Raw genomic sequence first — 20,669 nt, 5'->3', positions numbered from 1 at the left:
GTCTGGCTACAGATTTGTCCATTAAACTGAGGTTTTATTGTAATACTGAAGATTTTTAGGCAGAGTAAAATCAGCTTCACTCACGCCATGCATAGCTCTTCATTTTTATCATCCCACTGCTTAGATAGTTTATAAATTATTTTACTTGCCTACACAATTTAGAGTAATTGTATATGAGTTGTTTTACCTTGGTTCTGGACTGTACTGGTTCCTTACACATGAGGCACTTCTTAACCCGTGGGGAGCAGATGGAGCACGTGGCAATGTGTCCACAAGGACCAAATAGTGTATCCCGCTTTGTGTCTGAGCACACCATACACTCTTCCAGGCTTTCTTCTGCACACACTTCTAGTGCACCCATATCACCAGAACTGTAATTAATATAATTCAACATTATCAAAATTACTTGAGGGGACTTCAGCACCCCACAGCCATGCTAGTGTGGAATTCATCTGTAAAATCCTGCATGCTAACATTCTTATGGTGTACAGGAATATACCTAGTTGAACGAATCTTGTTAGGCTGGCATGCATCAGTGATTAACACACCGATCTGAAAGTTTTAGGACTTGCTGCCATGGGTTCAAGCCCCTTCCATTCTATGATTAATTTTAAAGAATATCTGATCATAACTGACACATTTAAATGTCTAAATAAAAACTGAACACAGATTAACTTTAATTATAAAATAAATTTAGAAGAAATAATTAAATATCAGATACATTAGAGCAATGAAATGTAATAGAACAAGTCAATATGTATAGTGTGAATGCTTCTCCCAAACAGAAATAGCCATATTTACATCGATTTGTCCTTATAGCACTTGGTGAGAGCCTTGCACAAGTTGGGATCTGGACAGAGGTCGAGTGGAGTTTGTCCTTTCTTGTTCTTGATGTTGAGGTCGGCGCCATGTGCCGCGAGCAGACAGGCAATGGAGGCTGGACTCTTTTTGTCAACGCCTTGAGTGCCCAAACCCATCAGTAACTGGGGTGACTTGAAGTGTATAAGTTAAAGGGATTTGCAGTAAAAGATATTCTTACAATATCACATTAATGTATAGTCATCTCTAGAAATTTATTAGATGTACCTTCCTAGAGGTCCCATGAAAGCAGAAACTGTGAATAATACAAAATTAACTCTTAAAGAAAATTTTTTCAGCTTAAGGTTTATATAATTTTTCAAAGAATACAGGAGGGCCCTACTTATACAGTATTATATGTACGTATTTATCAGGCTTTTATATGCATTTTCAAATAACATGTTTACACTCTCATATATAAAGTGAGCAATATAGCTAGTCCTAAAAGAAAAAATGCATATACAATACACACATTACTTACCTTAAATTATATTCATCCTTAGCTTATGAGTGATGACTATATTTATTGTAGGAAGTCTGAATAAATGAAGAACAAGTATAACTGAAAACCGATGTATTAGCAAAATACTGCAAAGCATTGCACTGCAAAGTGGGGCCTGCCTGTATGTCTTTTTTATTATACCAATCTACTCCATTTAATACTGAGAATCATAAGAAATATTTTTTTTTTTTTTTTTTTTTATCACACTGGCCGATTCCCACCAAGGCAGGGTGGCCCAAAAAAGAAAAACTTTCACCATCATTCACTCCATCACTGTCTTGCCAGAAGGGTGCTTTACACTACAGTTTTTAAACTGCAACATTAACACCCCTCCTTCAGAGTGCAGGCACTGTACTTCCCATCTCCAGGACTCAAGTCCGGCCTGCCGGTTTCCCTGAACCCCTTCATAAATGTTACTTTGCTCACACTCCAACAGCACGTCAAGTATTAAAAACCATTTGTCTCCATTCACTCCTATCAAACACGCTCACGCATGCCAGCTGGAAGTCCAAGCCCCTCGCACACAAAACCTCCTTTATCCCCTCCCTCCATCCTTTCATAGGCCGACCCCTACCCCGCCTTCCTTCCACTACAGACTGATACACTCTTGAAGTTATTCCGTTTCGCTCCATTCTCTCCACATGTCCGAACCACCTCAACAACCCTTCCTCAGCCCTCTGGACAACAGTTTTGGTAATCCCGCACCTCCTCCTAACTTCCAAACTACGAATTCTCTGCATTATATTCACACCACACATTGCTCTCAGACATGACATCTCCACTGCCTCCAGCCTTCTCCTCACTGCAACATTCATCACCCATGCTTCACACCCATATAAGAGCATTGGTAAAACTATACTCTCATACATTCCCCTCTTTGCCTCCAAGGACAAAGTTCTTTGTCTCCACAGACTCCTAAGTGCACCACTCACCCTTTTCCCCTCATCAATTCTATAATTCACCTCATCTTTCATAGACCCATCCGCTGACACGTCCACTCCCAAATATCTGAATACATTCACCTCCTCCATACTCTCTCCCTCCAATTTGATATCCAATCTTTCATCACCTAATCTTTTTGTTATCCTCATAACCTTACTCTTTCCTGTATTCACTTTCAATTTTCTTCTTTTGCACACCCTACCAAATTCATCCACCAATCTCTGCAACTTCTCTTCAGAATCTCCCAAGAGCATAGTGTCATCAGCAAAGAGCAACTGTGACAACTCCCACTTTGTGTGATTCTTCATCTTTTAACTCCACGCCTCTTGCCAAGACCCTCGCATTTACTTCTCTTACAACCCCATCTATAAATATATTAAACAACCACGGTGACATCACACATCCTTGTCTAAGGCCTACTTTTACTGGGAAATAATTTCCCTCTTTCCTACATACTCTAACTTGAGCCTCACTATCCTCATAAAAACTCTTCACTGCTTTCAGTAACCTACTTCCTACACCATACACCTGCAACATCTGCCACATTGCCCCCCTATCCACCCTGTCATACGCCTTTTCCAAATCCATAAATGCCACAAAGACCTCTTTAGCCTTATCTAAATACTGTTCACTTATATGTTTCACTGTAAACACCTGGTCCACACACCCCCTACCTTTCCTAAAGCCTCCTTGTTCATCTGCTATCCTATTCTCCGTCTAACTCTTAATTCTTTCAATAATAACTCTACCATACACTTTGCCAGGTATACTCAACAGACTTATCCCCCTATAATTTTTGCACTCTCTTTTATCCCCTTTGCCTTTATACAAAGGAACTATGCATGCTCTCTGCCAAAAATACGAGAGATTTGGGATTGGGAAAGCCAATGAGCCTCTTAATTTGTAGTGACGACTGTAATAACAGATGTTTTGTGTGTGAACAACACTTAATATACAGGCAACATCGTTAATTACAAAATCTCACATTTTACTGTGCTGCATTCCATTACCTCTTCCCCTCCCCCAAAAAATGTCAATGTTTCAACCCAAATAAGAAAATTCATCTAGCATGTGTTCTAGATTTTCACAGTTGTCTATTTTAGTGTTACTATTTATCTGGATAATGGCAGGTCCTTGGAAAAGTTAGGTAGAAATTTTTATGCAAAGTTCACAACCAACTAATTTATATATAATTCAGACCTTTCAAAAAGAGCTTGCACTCCTGCCTGCACTCACCTTTCCAACATCTTGCATGTCTTGTAGCTGCCTTAATTGGGAGAGTGTGTGGTGCCTGAGTGCTTCATGAAGTGGAGTGTCTCCATCCTTGTCTGCCAAGTTCAGATTAGCCCCTTCACGGACTAGCAGCTAAAAACCACAAGGTAGTTTTAATTTGTCTTGAAACTCTCCAAAACTGCATCAAGTTACAGAAACATTTTCAACTAGTATAATGAAACAATTGCATTTTAAACATGTGAAGTAATGGATAAAAAATATTTATCAATAGCATCAATTTATCTACTGTTTATGCAAGTTGTATTATACTTTCTCAGATAAATATACAGTGGAACCTCTGCTTAAGAGTTTAATCCATTCCGTGACCCTGCTCGTATCCCAATTTGCTTGTATGTTGAATCAATTTTCCTTATTTAAATTAATGGAAATGGCATTAATCCATTCCAGAGGAATTCCAGGCACGACAAAATACTTCATTATTTCGCTAATATCAACTCTATGGCTTATTTATCTATCACAATTCATCTACTATGGCATAATAAACAATATTAATAACATAGAAATATGACATATACAGTTGAATGAATAAAATACTATGTCATTATGTATGTGGCTAGTGGTGGTGGCCACCACAGTGGCCATTCCTGCTTCTGACTACATACCTTCCCATGCTCTTATTATAACAGAAAATGGAGTGTTTGTGAGGCAATGAGTACCAAGGAATCATTGGCAGAGGAAGGCAAGTCAACATCCCTTGAAACCCCAATGAAGACCATCGAAAACGTCACTATGAACTCCACCAGTGAAGGTAAGAACATTGTTTTAGTTGGGGACAGTCAAATGAAATTTATGGATAGGGCATTTTGTCTTAGGGACAGGAAGAGGAGGCAGAGGGTATGTTTTCCTGGGGCTGGGATGGGGGACATTGTTAACCGTCTGGACGACATCATGAAAGGTAATGGGAGCAATCCTATTATCTGGCACAGTGCGGGAGGCAATGATGTTGGCAGACGTAGGAGTGAAGACCTGATTAGCATGTATAGGACAGCAATGGAGATAATTAGGAAGAAGGGTGGGAACCCTGTGATATGTGGCATTTTGCCCAGGAGAGGAGTTGGAAATGAATGGTTGTCCAGGGTAATTGGTGTCAACTGCTGGCTGGACAAACACTAAGGAAAATGCAGTAACATTCATAGACAACTGGGACCTCTTCTATGGCAGAAATGACATGCATGCCTGGGATGGGGTTCACTTATCTAGGTTTGGGGTGGGAGCACTGGCCAATGCAGTAGAGGGAGCTGTTAGGTCTTTAAACTACAAATAGATAGTGGTATGGGTTTTTGCGGAAAATCAATGTATTCTGAGTGTAGTAATAGTGTGAGTTTTAAGGAAACCAGTTATAGGGAGAATGAGGAAGAGTTATTGGTGAGAATAGGAAAGCCAATGGCATTAGGTGATAAGGATAGTAACAGGCATAGTGGAGGAACAGAAATCAGCAGGAAGAAAAAAGAGAAGGGTCTCTGAAAATATATTATACTAATAGTTGTAGTGCAAGAAATAAGATGGACAAATTAAGATTAGTTGCAAGTGCGGGTAACATTGATGTTTTTTGCCTTAACTGAGACGTGGTTTAATATGAAAAATAGGGACATGCCTGCTGAATGTCACAGTTAGGGTTTTAAATTGTTCCAAGTAGACAGAAGTACTGGGAAGGGGGGTGGGGTGGCACTCTGTCCGTGATCGTTTAAATTGTTGCATAAAAACGGGTATAAAGTCTGAAACACATACTGAGTCTGTTTGGGTAGAATTTTCAGAGGGGCATGAAAAATTGATTTTAGGTGTGATATACCATCCCCCAAACTTGGATAGAAACCGAGGAAGACTACTCTGGGAGAAAATTATTAAGGCCACAAGGCACGATAATTTTATAATTCTAGGGGACTTTAACTTTAGTAATACTGATTGGAATTTTCTGACTGGGAATTTAGAATCTAACGACTTTTTAGAAGTAGTTCAGGATTGTTTTTTGAAGCAGTTTGTGACAGAACCTACAAGGGGATAACTCAGTAACAGTCCCAGATTTTCGCTTAGCAGATTATGATGGGCTTAGAGAACACTTATCATCTGTTGACTGGGGTAACAAAGAGAGCTATCAATATGACAGCTTTCTGAACACTATACGTACTGCCCAAAGAACATTTATCCCAGATAAAGAAATCAGATCAAATAGAAATGATCCAAAATGGATGAATAATAGGCTCAAATATCTTTTAGAGCATAAGAAAGGAATTTATAGGTGTATCAAAAGAGGTGAGGGTCATCTTATGAATCGGTATATTGACATTAAGAGAGACATTAAAAAGGGGATAAGAAAAGCTAAACGGGACTATGAAATTTAAGTTGCTCGGGATTCGAAAACTAACCCAAAAAGTTTTTTCCAGGTGTATAGAACAAAAGTTAGAGATAGGTCCCCTTATTTGTGCACACATACAGAGGTACAAAAAAAATACAGATAAGAGCAGTATGCCAAAGCCACTTATACTATGCATAGCATTACGGGCTGGCTTAAAATTAACTTAAGATTAACTAAGCAATGATTATTATTATTATTATAATCAAAAAGAAGCGCTAAGCCACAAGGACTATACAGCGCTGCTACTAAGCAATGATGAAATCAGTGATAAAACATTAATGTAAACAGATAACTATAAAGCACAAGTGAGTATTACAAAGACAGGTCATATGGTTGCATTCAGTTAGGTAGTGATTCTGTTAGGTAGTGTATTTAAAAAATAATAGTTAGATTGGGTTTTAGGTTTAACATTTATGTGATATAATTGTGAGAAACATTTAAGATATACAATTTATAATGTTCAGTTATTCAGTATTTATTTGGTTTTGGGTGAGTAAGTAATCTTTGAGAAGAGACTTGAATTTATAAACAGGTAGTGTTTCTTTTATATTTACAGGTAATGAATTCCAGATTTTAGGGCCTTTTATGTGCATTGAGTTTTTGCATAGTGTGAGATGGACACGAGGAACATCAAAGAGTGATCTGTGCCTTGTGTTATGGTCATGTGTTCTGTTGAGGTTGGCAAGGAGATGTTTGAGGGGAGGGTTAATATCAGAGTTAAGTGTTCTATGTATGTAATAGGTGCAGTAATAAGTATGGATGTTTTGTATGGTGAGTAGGTTTAGTGTATTGAATATTGGTGGAGTGTGCTGCCTGTAGTGAGAATTTGTTATCATTCTAACTGCAGCCTTTTGTTGGGTAATTAGTGGTCTGAGATGGTTAATTGTTGTTGAGCCCCATGCACAAATTCCATAGGTGAGATAGGGGTAAATAAGAGAGTGATATAGGGCCAGGAGGGCTGACTGTGGAACATAGTACCATATCTTCGATAGTATGCCTACAGTCTTGGAAATTTTCTTAGAAATTTGATGTATATGTGTATGAAATTTGAGTCTATTATCAAGGTGGATTCCTAAGAATTTTCCCTCTGTTAGTTTTGTGATAGGTGATCCATTTATCATTATGTTAAGAGGGACATCTGTAGCTCTGTTACCAAACTGAATGAAGTAGGTTTTGTCAATGTTTAGTGTAAGTTTGTTAGTCCTCATCCAGGTAGATATTTTCTGTAATTCGGTATTTACAGTATTGGCTAGCGTGACTGGGCTCGGGTGAGAGAAGACGTATGTAGTGTCATCTGCAAATAGTGTGGGTTTGAGTAATTGCGAAGCATTTGGAAGGTCATTTATGTATAGGAGAAAGAGAAGAGGGCCAAGGACACTTCCCTGTGGGACACCAACTGTAATTGGTTGTGCAGAAGAGTTTGCCCCATTTGCGTACACATATTGGCTTCTGTTGCTGAGGTAAGACTTGAGGTAGTTGAGGGAGTGCCCTCTTATACCATAGTGTGACAATTTTACGTGGAGCAAGTCATGGCCAACTGTATCAAAAGCTTTACGTAAGTCAATGAAGATCCCCAGTGGGACTTCTTTTTTCTCTATTGCAGTGTATATATGTTCTAGCATGTGTATAATAGCATCATTAGTATTTTTATTAGGCCTGAATCCAAATTGGCAGGGGTTGAGTATGTTTTGGGAGATAAGGTAGGAGTAGATTCGTTTATGAATTAATTTTTCGAAGATTTTTGAGAGAGGGTGTAAGTTGGATATTGGCCTATAGTTATTCAACTCTGTTTGGTCTCCTCCTTTGTGGATCGGGGTGACCCTTGCTATTTTGAGTACTGTAGGGAAGGTGGAGGATTCAATGGATTTGTTAAAGAGTGTTGCAATGATTGGTGATAGCACTTGTGACACTTTTTTGTATATAAGGGGTGGTAAGGTATTTAAATCTCCTGCCTTGTTTTTTAGTGCGTTGATAATAAGGGAGACTTCGTATGGGTTAGTCGGAGCTAGGAACAGTGTGTTCGGGTAGTTGCCGGTGAGGTAGTCATTTGGTGGGGTATCTGAGCTTGGGATTTTATTGGCAAGGTTTTGTCCTATAGTGGAGAAGAAATCATTGAGTCTGTTTGCTGTTTCTGTTGGTGGGAGTTGGGGTTCATCTGTTTTTGCTAATTTTATTTCGCTATTTCGTGATCTTTTTTGTTCCCAGAATTTCTGATAGGGTTTTCCAGGTCTTTTTTATATCACCTCATAAGTTGGATAATCTGTTCTCATAATACAATTTTTTTGCCCTTCTTATCAGGCTGGTTAGGATTGACGAGTAACGTTTTGTTTGGTCTCTGGTTATGTGACCCATTCTGTACTGTTTTTCATATTGGTGTTTTGTATTTATGGATTTGAGAATGCTGGGTGTTAGCCAGGGACTGTTCAGTCTCTTTGCTGTCATCTGTTTAGTTTTTTTAGGGCAGTGCTTGTTATAGAGGTATTGGGTTTTTTTTAGAAAATTATTAATACATTCGTCAATATCTGTATAGGTTTCTAGCTCAGTGTGCCAATCAATGTTTGCTATTGCTGTTGTGAAGTTATTAATGGCTGCCTCATTGTGAAGTCTGAAGGTGACTTTAGTAGTGTCTTGGGGTAGTTTACCAAGAGTTGTTATGAGGAAAGTAGGGTAGTGGTCTGTGGTATTATCTGTAATTATGCCTGATTTTAAAGGGGATATGGTGTTGGTCCAGATGTGGTCAAGTAGGGAAACACTAGTCTCTGTAACTCTTGTAGGTTTTGTTACTGTTGGTAGTAACATACAGTTACTCATTGTGTTTGTGAATTCAGTAACGTGTGGGTTCTGGTCTTGCAGGAGATTTATATTGAAGTCACCTGAGAGTAGTAAGTGATCTTTGTTCATGCGTGCATCAGTTATCATACTTCCTAGATTTTGACTAAATTGGCTAATGTTTGACTGTGGAACTCTGTAGATGTTTATCAATGTGAGAGGTTTTTGTAGGTACTTTGATTTGAATTTAGCTATTATATATTCCCCTTAAAAATAACTATGCACATCTTACTGACAAAGAGAATGAAATGTGCTCAATTTTAAATAATTATTTTCTCTCGGTTTTTACACAGGAAGACACTAACAGTATCCCAGTAATTAATTTTTATTGGGCCTGAAGAAGATAAATTATGTAACATCACAGTCACTAGTGAAACGGATATGAAACAAATAGACCGACTGAAGCAAAATAAGTTGGTGGGACCTGATGAGTTTTTTTCAAGGGTTCTTAACCCCTTGATTGTCGCAGCCCCCAATCCTTGTGTCGCAAAATTAAAAAAAAAAAAAAATTATTTTTTCTTATGAAATGATAGAGAATCTTTTCCCGATTGTAATGACACCAAAAAATTTAAATTTGATGAAAAACTGACAGAATTACGCTCTCACAAAGTTAGCGACCTTGGCGATATTTACAAATCGGCGATTTCGCCCACTTTGAGCCCTGTTTTTGGCTAATTCCATTGTTCCAGTCGACCAAACTCATAGCTATTTCTTCAGAACTATGTTTTTTCTATCGATTGAGTACAAGTAACCACCCATTTACCGATTTCAACTACCCAATAACGTGGTTAGAAATTTGCAATTTGGCCAATTTCACAAAAATTAAAAAATATGCCAGTTTCAAAATAAGGTCCAGAATGAACAATGCAGACATTCCTGACTCTAAAATAACATTTTCTTTGTTCATCAGTCATGTCTCCAGGCCTCTCTGATATTACTCTTGCTTTCTATTTTTAATTTTTATTCAAACAAAAAATAGAAGATTTACTGTTATGCAGACTACTGCAATATTGTAATAATTGTGCAAATAATGTCAACCCATTCATGACTGCATATCAGAATGGCTAGTTGGACATTTATTGGACAATGATATCATTTGTTTACTTTTGAACATCGGCAAAAATCAAACATTTCCCCTACTTTGAGCTCCACCTCCAGGTTCTTTTTATAGTAAAACCAATCAATATCACCTCTATTTCCATAATATGTTTTCCATTCTATCAAATGAGATCAAGAAAATGAGAATAGACCCATAAATACTATACGAAAATAGACCACAAAGTCGGCATTTTAATTAAAAAAACGGTTGGATTTTTTTTCTCATTATGCACTGCATGCTCCAGAATTTTTTTTATATGGTGCACACTGACCACACACACCTATTCTCTCACATGTGGGCCTACCAGCTTTCTCCTGCTTGATTTGAAGCCGCTAGAATTTATGAGTATATATACGACCAGAACAGTCCAAGGGTTAAGGAATGCAAAATGGAACTCTGTGAACCATTAACTAATATTTTTAATTTATCTCTTCAAACAGGTGTAGTGTCTGATATGTGGAAGATGGCTAATGTAATTCCTATTTTTAAAGCTGGGGACAAGTCATTACCATCAAATTACCGCCCTTATAATAAGCCTGACCTCAACTGTAGGCAAATTACTAGTCAATTATAGCTGAGATTATAAGAAGCCATCTGGATAAGCATAATCTAATTAATGATACTCAGCATGGCTTCACAAGGGGCCGTTTTTGAATAATTCATTAACTTTCTTCAGTAAAGCTTTTGAGGCCGTTGATCATGATAAAGAATTTTATATTATTTACTTAGATTTTAGTAAGGCTTTTACTAGAGTACCAAACCAAAGACTGTTAAAGAAATTGGCAGCTCATGGCATTGGGGGAAAAGTGCTCTCGTGGATTGAGTCACAGCTCACAGACAGGAAGCAGAGTGTGTCCATAAATGGGGTTAAATCCGAGTGGGGATCTGTAACAAGTGGCGTTCCACAGGGATCAGTCTTGGGCCCGCTGTTGTTTATAATATATATCAATGATCTTGATGAGGGAATTAATAGTGAAATGAGCAAATTCACTTATGACACAAAGATAGGTAGGATAATTGATTCAAACGTAGATATCAGGGAACTTTAGGAGGATTTAGACAACTCAGTACCTGGTCAGAAAAGTGGCAGATGCAGTTCAATGCAGATAAACGCAAGGTTCTGAAGCTCGGGAGTGTCCATAACCCTAGGACTTATAAGTTTAATAATGTAGAACTTAGCCATACAGATTGTGAAAAGGACTTGGGGGTTATGATAAGCAATAACCTTAAACCAAGACAGCAATGACTAAGCATACAGATTACTGGGATTTAATTGAGAAGTGTAAGCAACAGAAGTTCAGTGGTTATATTACAGCTTTATACATCATTAATAAGGCATCACCTAGATTATGCAGCTCAGTTCTGGTCTCCATATTACAGAATGGACATAAATTCGTTAGAAAACATTCAGCGTAGAATGACTAAATTAATACATAGCATTAGAAATCTTCCTGATGAAGAAAGATTGAAGATCCTTAAATTACATTCACTTGTTAGATGAAGAATGAGGGGAAACATGACCGAAGTGTATAAGTGGAAGATGGGTATTAATAAAGGGGATATAAATAAGGTCTTGAGGATATCTCTCCAAGAGAGAACCCCCAGTAATGGATTCAAATTAGACAAGTTTAGATTTAGAAAGGATATTGGAAAGTATTGGTTTGGAAATAGGGTAGTTGATGAGTGGAACAATCTACCTAGTTGGGTTATTGAGGCTAAAACCTTGGGTAGTTTGAAATTTAGGTTGGATAAATACATGAATGAGAGGGGTTAGATTTGAGTGGGACTTACATATGAGTGGATAGAGTTATCAGAGCTTATTTCTTGGGTGGCACTGAAAATTGGGTTGGGCAAATGTTTTGTTAGTGGGATGGAAATCCATTACAGAAATCCATTACAACATGAAAGGTAATGGGAGCAATCCTATTATCTGCCTCAGTGCGGGAGGCAATGATGTTGGCAGACGTAGGAGTGAGGACCTGATTAGCAAGTATAGGTCAGCAATAGAGATAATTAGGAAGAAGGGTGGAAACCCTGTCATATGTGGTATTTTGCCAAGGAGAGGAGTTGGAAACGAATGGTTGTCCAGGGCAATTGGTGTCAATTGCTGGCTGGACAAATACTGTAAGGAGAATACGGTAACATTCATTGACAACTGAGACCTCTTCTATGGCAGAAATGACATGTATGTCAGGGATGGGGTTCACTTATCTAGGTCTGGGGTGGGGGCACTGGCAACGGCAGTGGAGGGAGCTGTTAGGGCTTTAAACTAGGAATATATAGCGGTATGGGTTTTGACGAAAATACAGTGAAGTCCCAGTATAGTAATACTATGAGTTCTAGGGGAACTAGTAATAGGCAGAATGAGGTGGATATTGGAAAGCCAATGGCACTAGGCAACAAGGACAGTAATAGGTTTAGTGAAAAAAACAGATATGAGCAGGAAGGGTAAAGAGAAAGGAGGGTCTTTAAAATTATATTATGCTAATAGCCGTAGTGCTAGGAATAAGATGGATGAGTTGAGATTAGTTGCTAGTGCAGGTAACATTGATGTATTTGCAATCAATGAGACATGGTTTAATTCCAAAAGTCGGAACATGCCTTCGGAATGTCACATTCAGGGTTTTAAATTGTTCCAAGTAGATAGAAATATCGGTAAGGGAGGTGGGGTGGCACTGTATGTCCGAGATAACTTGAACTGTTGCATAAAAACGGGTATTAAGTCTGAGGTAACACATACAGAGTCTGTCTGGATAGAATTTTCAGAGGGGCAAAAAAAATTGATTCTAGATAGGGACCAAGGAAAATTACTGTGGGAGGAAATTGTTAAGGCCACAAGGCACGATAATGTAGAAATTCTAGGGGACTTTAACTTTAGCCACATTGATTGGAATTTCTTGACTGGGAATTTAGAATCAAATGACTTCTTAGAAGTAGTTCAGGAATGTTTTTTGAAGCAGTTTGTGACAGAACCTACAAGGGGAAATAACCTTCTTGATTTGGTTCTGGCGAACAAGGAAACCCTTGTTAATAATTTAGAAATTAATGAAGAACTCGGCACAAGCGGTCACAAATCAATTACCTTTAGCATAGAATGGAAGTATGATAACAGGGACAACTCAGTAACAGTTCCAGATCTTCGCTTAGCAGATTACAATGGGCTTAGAGAACACTTATCTGTTGACTGGGGTAACGAAGAGAGCTATCAATATGACAGTTTTCTGAACACCATAGGTGCTGCTCAAAGAAGGTTTATCCCGTATAAAGAAATTAGATCAAATAGAAATGACCCAAAATGGATGAATAATAGGCTGAAATATCTACTAGGGCATAAGAAAGGAATTTATAGGCGTATCAAAAGAGGCGAAGGTCATCTTATGAATCAGTATATTGACATTAAGAGGGACGTTAAAAAGGGGATAAGAAAAGCTAAAAGGGACTATGAAATTAAAGTTGCTAGGGATTAGAAAATTAACCCAAAAAGTTTTTTCCAGGTCTATAGAACAAAAGTTAGAGATAAGACAGGTCCCCTTAAAAATAACTATGCACATCTTACTGACAAAGAGAATAAAATGTGCTCGATTTCAAATAATTATTTTCTCTCGGTTTTTACACAGGAAGACACTAACAATATTCCAGTAATTAATTTTTATAGTGGGCCTGAAGAAGATAAATTATGTAACATCACAGTCACTAGTGAAATAGTTTGAAACAAATAGACCGATTGAAGCAAAATAAGTCGCCGGGTCCTGATGAGCTTTTTTCAAGGGTTCTTAAGGAATGCAAAATGGAACTCTGTGAACCATTAACTAATATTTTTAATTTATCTCTTCAAACAGGTGTAGTGTCTGATATGTGGAAGATGGCTAATGTAATTCCTATTTTTAAAGCAGGGGACAAGTCATTACTGTCAAATTACTGCCCAATAAGCCTGACCTCAATTGTAGGCAAATTACTAGAGTCAATTATAGCTGAGATTATAAGAAGCCATCTCAATAAGCATAGCTTGATTAATGATACTCAGCATAGATTCACGAGAGGCCGTTCTTGTCTAACTAATTTATTAACTTTCTTCAGCAAAGCTTTTGAGGCTGTTGATCACGATAAAAAATTTGATATTATTTACTTAGATTTTAGTAAGGCTTTTGATAGAGTTCCGCACCAAAGACTGTTAAAGAAAGTGGCAGCTCATGGCATTGGGGGAAAAGTGCTCTCGTGGATTGAGTCATGGCTCACAGACAGGAAGCAGAGAGTGTCCATAAATGGGGTTAAATCTGAGTGGGGATCTGTAACAAGTGGTGTTCCACAGGGATCAGTCTTGGGCCCATTGTTGTTTATAATATACATGTATATCAGTGATCTTGATGAGGGAATTACTAGTGAAATGAGCAAATTTGGCGATGACGCAAAGATAGGTAAGATAATAGATTCAAACGTAGATATCAGGGAGCTTTAGGAGGATTCAGACAAACTCAATACCTGGTCAGCAAAGTGGCAGATGCAGTTCAATGTAGATAAATGCAAGGTTCTGAAGCTCGGGAGTGTCCATAACCCTAGCACTTATAAGTTAAATAATGTAGAACTTAGCCATACAGATTGTGAAAAGGACTTAGGGGTTATGGTAAGCAGAAACCTTAAATCAAGACAGCAATGCCTAAGCGTACATTATAAGGCAAACAGATTACTGGGATTTATATCAAGAAGTGTAAGCAACAGAAGTTCAGAGGTTATATTACAGCTTCATATATCATTAGTAAGGCCTCACCTAGATTATGCATCCCAGTTCTGATCTCCATATTACAGAATAGACATAAATTTGTTAGAAAACATTCAGCGTAGAATGACTAAATTAATACATAGCATTAGAAATCTTCCGTGTGAAGAAAGATTGAAGACCCTTAAATTACATTCACTTGTTAGATGAAGAGTGAGGGGAGACATGATCGAAGTGTATAAGTGGAAGATGGGTATTAATAAAGGTGATATAGATAAGGTCTTGAGGATATCTCTCCAAGAGAGAACCCGCAGTAATGGATTCAAATTAGACAAGTTTAGATTTAGAAAGGATATAGGAAAGTATTGGTTTGGAAATAGGGTAGTTGATGAGTGGAACAGTCTACCTAGTTGGGTTATTGAGGCTAAAACCTTGGGTAGTTTCAAATTTAGGCTGGATAAATGCATGAGTGAGAGGGGTTGGATTTGAGTGGGACTTGCATATGACTGGATAGGGTTAATGGAGCTTATTTCTTGGGTGGTATTGAAAATTGATTGGGCAAATATTTTGTTAGTGGGATGGATTGTAAAGGACCTGCCTAGTATGGGCCAACAGGCCTGCTGCAGTGTTCCTCCTTTCTTATGTTCTTATGTTTACAAGCCAGCCAGTGCGGTCGCATCTACGCATACATTCGGTACATTTCACATTATCCCAGTGTTTTTAGTGATTGTAACTGCAAAATAAGTCACCATGGACCCCAAGAAACCTTCTAGTGCCATCCCTATGGTAAAAAGGGCGAGCATTAGTATGGAATTGAAAAAAGAGATTAAGGAAATGTGTGCAAAGTGGGTTGAACTCCAAACCTTTATGGATGAAAATCACCCTGACACAGCTACTGCAAGCCGTGTTGGTAACCTGTACAATGACAATGTTATGGCCCATTTTAGGAAAGTCTTAAAGGAACGAGAGGTACAGAGCTCTATGGACAGATTTGTTGTGCGACAGAGCTCCAGTGACTCTCAAGCTGGTCCTAGTGCCATTAAAAGAAGTGAAATAACCCTGGAAAAGGATTTGCTACCTCAAGTCCTAATGGAAGGGGATTCCCCTTCTAAACAATAACTTCCACACTCTCCCCTCCTCCCATTCCATCAATCATCACCAGATCTTCAATAAAGGTAAGTGTCATGTATTCTATTTTTAGTAGAGTAGTAATTGTGCATGTCTTCTTCAGTTTGTGTGTATTAAAATTAATATTTCATTTGGTAAATTTTGTTTTTTTCATACTTTGGGGTGTCAGGAACGCATTAATTTGATTTCCATTATTTCTTATGGGGAAAATTAATTTGGCTAACGATAATTTCAGCTTATGATGAGCTCTCAGGAATGGATTAATATCCTAAGACGGGGGTCCACTGTACTATTATTTCTATTGCAGTTAGTCTTGAGCATTAAAAACAATACGTATACATAATACATCACGACAATGAACTACAATTATACAGTAAACCCGCGGATATCAGCCATAATCCGTTCCAGAAGGTCGGCCGATAACCGAAATTGCCGAAAACCGAATTAATATTTTCCACGAGAATTAATGGAAGTACAATTATTCCGTTCCAAAGAAAAATATTCACAAAAAAAATTAGTTTTTTTTAACAATTATGTAAGTATTACATACATTCATTGAAGGCTAATGCTGGTGTTTCACAACATTGTCAGTGTAATAGTCACCAGCATGGCTTGCAATAGCTGTGTGAGGGTGATTTTCATCAAAAAAGGTTTGCATTTTAAGCCACATTGCACACATTTCCTTAATCTTTGAAGTAGGCAACTTCTTCAATTTCTCTCTCCCCTACTCCGAAGCAATTTCCTCAGGTGTGGCCTCTTGCTGTTGAAGATGATCTAGCAGCTCATCAGCGGTTAGTTCTTCATTGTCCTCCTCCACCAACTCTTCCACATCCTCCCCACTAACCTCCAACCCCAAGGGCTTCCCCACTGCCACAATGGATTCCTCAACTGGCATAGGATTCCCAGGGTTAGCCTCAAACCCTTCAAAATCCCTTTTGTCTACACATTCTGGCCACAGTTTCTTCCAAGCAGAGTTCAAGGTCCTCGTAGTCACTTCCTCCCAAGCCTTACCTATAATGTTTACACAATTGAGGATGCTAAAGTGATCTCTCCAAAACTCTCTTAGAGTCAATTGAGTTTCTGAGGCCACTACAAAGCACCTTTCAAACATAGCTTTTGTGTACAGTTTCTTGAAGTTGGAAATGACCTGCTGGTCCATGGGCTGCAGGAGAGAAGTGGTATTAGGAGGCAAAAACTTGACCTTAATGAAGCTCATTTCTGCAGAAAGTCACTCTGCCACGTCTGAAGGATGACCAGGAGCATTGTCTAATACCAGGAGGCACTTAAGGTCTAATTTCTTTTCAATTAGGTAATTTTTCAGTGGGGGCAAATGCATGGTGTAACCAGTCATAGAAAAAGTCCCTAGTGACCCATGCCTTATTGTTTGCCCTCCACAGCACACACAAATTAACCTTGAGGACATTGTTTTTCCTGAACACTCTGGGAGTTTGAGTGATACACCAATAAAGGCTTCACTTTGCAATCACCACTAACATTGGCACACATCAACAGAGTAAGCCTGTCTTTCATAGGCTTATGTCCTGGGAGTGCCTTTTCCTCCTGAGTAATGTAGGTCCTGCTTGGCATTTTCTTCCAAAACAGGCCTGTTTCGTCACAATTAAACGCTTGTTCAGGTTTCAGTCCTTCACTGTCTATGTACTCCTTGAATTCCTGCACATATTTTTCAGCCGCTTTGTGGTCCGAACTGGCAGCCTCACCATGACTTATCACACTATGTATGCCACTACGATTCTTAAATCTCTCAAACCAACTTTTGCTGGCCTTAAATTCACTCACTTCATCACTAGTTGCAGGCATTTTTCTAATTAAATCGTCATGCAACTTCCTAGCCTTTTCACTTATGATAGCTTGAGAGATGCTATTTGCTATCTGTTTTTCGTTTATTCACACCAATAACAGTCTCTCAACATCTTCTATCACTTGCGATCTCTGTTTCAAAAACAAAGTTGCACCTTTGGCAAGAACAGCTTCCTTGATTGCCGTTTTCTTGGCCACAATAGTAGCGATGGTTGATTGGGGTTTTGTGTACAACCTGGCCAGCTTGGAGATACGTACTCCATTTTCATACTTAGCAATGATCTCTTTCTTCATATCCATAGTAATTCTCACTCTTTTTGCTGTAGAGTTGGCACTAGAAGCTTTCTTGGGGCCCATGGTGACTTATTTTGCAGGTGCAACCACTAAAAAGGCTGTGATAATATGAAATGTTCCGATTGTATGCTAGGAAGCAACCACGGTGGCTGGCTTGTAAACACTGGCACCCATGGAACAAGTGAGGTGGGCTCAGGCCGCACGTGGACGCGTCTCGAACGAATCGCATTGAGCGAGTTTTTTAGCGCTAGCCAAGGCAAAATTTTTGAGTTAAAATGTATCGCTAGGCGGATTTAACGTTATGCAATGCATTCGTTAGGCGAGGGTCCACTGTATAAGGAATCACACTTAGATCATATGAAATTAGTACGCGATGTCGAGAATGATATTTCAACCCAGACTAATGTGTCAGTCACTGACAGGGGCCGTCCTCTGGTCGTCGTCCATCACCACTGGTTGGGGCCTCGTTGCTGGAATCGTCCTCAGGTCGCCGCTCATCTATCTGGATCCAGGAGTCGTGGTCGTCCTCTGTGTCGTCATCTTCTTCACCCATCTCCGTCACAGGTCAGCGGTAATCACCATCTTCCTGACTCTGTACCCTCTACCTCTAATACTCGGTCAGATAATCAACCCGAATGTCGTTATTCTTCGTGTACACGACAAGTGATGAGAAACCCCCAAGTATCTTTTGTAGATAAAGTGGTCCCTCGTTTATCGTAATTAATCTGTCCCTGGAGGTGTTACTATTATCAAAATCTACGATTTTTGAATCAATTTTCCCCATAAGAAACAATGTAAGTATACAATTAATCCATTCCTGACACCCAGAAGTATTAAAACAAAAAATTTTTTACATGAAATATAGATGTAGTACATAAACAATACAATGGGACATGATGAATAAAACATTAACAGCATAACACTTACCTTTATTGGCGATTCTTCTTAGTGTATGGAAGACTGGAGGAGGAGAGAGATTGGAGTATTTACAGTTTGGAAGGGGAATCCCCTTCCATCAACACCTCAGGTACCAATTGCTTTTCTGGGGTTACTTCTCTTCTCTGTTTCTTAATGCTACTAGGACCAGCTTGAGAGTGACTGGAGCCCTGTCTCCCAAAATAACTGTCCAGAGAGCTCTGTTTCTGGTGTCTCTTTAACACTTCCCTAAAATTGACCAAGACTTTGTCACTGTACATGTTGCCAATATGGCTTGCAACAGCTTTGTCAGGGTGATGTTTCTCCATAAATCTTTTCATCTTACCCCACATTTCAAAAATCTCCTTAATTTCTGAAGAAGGCAACTTCTTCCATCTCTCTTCCTCCTCCTCTGCAGCAAGATTCTGAGCTGCGATCTGTTGATCTTCCTGCTGAAGCTCTTGCAGCTCCTCAGTGGTGAGCTCTTCGTTGTGGTCTTCCACCAACTCTTCCACATCCTCCAAACTCGCATCCAACCCCATGGAACTCCCCAGTGCCACAATAGATTTAACAACAGACATAGGCTCATCAAGGTCAGCCCCAAACCCTTCAAAATCCCTCTTGTCGACACAATCTGGCCACAATTTTCTCCAAGCAGAGTTCAAAGTCCTGGTAGTCACTCCCTCCCAAGCCATACCTATAAGGGTTATGCAATGGAGGATGCTGAAGTGTTTTCTCCAAAAATCTCTTAGGGTCAAGTGAGTGTCTGAAGTCACATTCAAGCACCTCTGAAACATTGCTTTGGTGTAGAGTTTTTTAAAGTTTGCAATGACCTGCTGGTCCATGGGCTGGAGGAGAGGAGTGGTATTCGGGGGCAAGAACTTTACTGTGATGAACCCAAACTCCTCGAAAATTAGGTCATCCAAGTTTGGAGGATGAGCAGGGGCATTGTCCATTACTAGGAGGCACTTGAGATCCAATTTCTTTTCCAGGAGGTAATTCTTCACACTAGGGCCAAACACCTCATTAAACCACTCGACGAAAACTTCCCTCGTGACCCATGCCTTACTATTAGATTTCCAAAACACACACAATTTACTCTTCATAACATTGTTTTTCCTGAATACTCTGGGATTTTCAGAATGGTACACTAGTAACAGCTTCACTTTGAAATCCCCACTAGCATTAGCACAGAACATGAGCGTCAGCCTGTCTTTCATAGGCTTGTGTCTTGGCAGTGCCTTTTCCTCCTGTGTAATGTAGGTCCTCTTTGGCATTTTCTTCCAAAAGAAGCCTGTTTCGTCACAATTGAACACTTGTTCAGGTTTCAGTCCTTCAGCCTCTATGTACTCCTTGAATTCATGCACATATTTTTCAGCCACTTTGTGGTCCGAACTGGCAGCCTCACCATGCCTTACCACACTCTGCATGCCACTACAGTTCTTAAATCTCTTAAACCAACCTTTGTTGGCCTTAAATTCACTCACATCACCACTAGTTGCAGACAATTTCTTTACCAGATCGTTGTGCAACTGCCTAGCCTTTTCACAAATAATTGACGTCATAAAACTATCTTCTGCTAATTGTTTCTCGTTTATCCACACTAATAATAACTTCTCAACCTCTTTGAGTACTGGTGATCTCATTTTTGTCAGCATATGTACTCCCTTTGCAACAACAGCAATCTTGATTTCCTTTTTCTTGGCCATGATGGAACATATGGTTGTATAGGATTTGTTATACATCCTGGCCAGTTCGGCCACATGTGCGCCACTTTCATATTGTTCAATGATGTTTTTCTTAAATTCGATCGTATTTCTCACCTTCTTTACCACAGGCTTGGCACTAGGAGCTTTCTTTGGAGCCATGGTAGCTTATTTAGTACTTGCAAGCACTAAAATGAATGGAATATTATGAAATATTT

At 39.0% G+C, this 20,669-nt stretch overlaps 1 protein-coding gene and 1 long non-coding RNA gene across 9 annotated transcripts in view; one reads left to right on the top strand and one right to left on the bottom strand.

The window, feature by feature from the left end:
- The window catches only part of LOC128705821 (E3 ubiquitin-protein ligase mib1), a 122,486-nt gene that overhangs the window by 65,438 nt on the left and 36,379 nt on the right, over nt 1–20,669 (bottom strand). For 3 of the 4 annotated variants that reach the window (XM_070085196.1, XM_070085192.1, XM_070085195.1), the window contains exons 4-6: nt 3,539–3,667; nt 802–992; nt 188–371 (exon numbers count right to left, since the gene is read on the bottom strand). In XM_070085196.1, the coding sequence (XP_069941297.1) occupies nt 188–371; nt 802–992; nt 3,539–3,667 (504 nt within the window). The remainder of the gene's footprint in view (nt 1–187; nt 372–801; nt 993–3,538; nt 3,668–20,669) is intronic. The other variant, XM_070085193.1, reaches the window with a different exon arrangement.
- LOC138852722 (uncharacterized) overlaps nt 1–20,669 on the top strand; it is a 177,115-nt gene that overhangs the window by 147,763 nt on the left and 8,683 nt on the right. For 4 of the 5 annotated variants that reach the window (XR_011392038.1, XR_011392035.1, XR_011392037.1 and 1 more), the window contains 3 exons: nt 3,566–3,681; nt 4,222–4,343; nt 18,253–18,394. This is a non-coding gene — a long non-coding RNA (uncharacterized lncRNA). Of the gene's footprint in view, nt 1–3,565; nt 3,682–4,221; nt 4,344–18,242; nt 18,395–20,669 lie in introns of all 5 variants that reach the window. The other variant, XR_011392039.1, reaches the window with a different exon arrangement.

The sequence above is a fragment of the Cherax quadricarinatus genome, chromosome 15 (genome assembly GCF_038502225.1).
Source record: "Cherax quadricarinatus isolate ZL_2023a chromosome 15, ASM3850222v1, whole genome shotgun sequence".
Classification (NCBI taxonomy): Eukaryota; Metazoa; Arthropoda; class Malacostraca; order Decapoda; family Parastacidae; genus Cherax; species Cherax quadricarinatus.
Note: the sequence above shows the minus strand (reverse complement) of the source record. Positions and strands in the feature narration are given on the sequence as shown.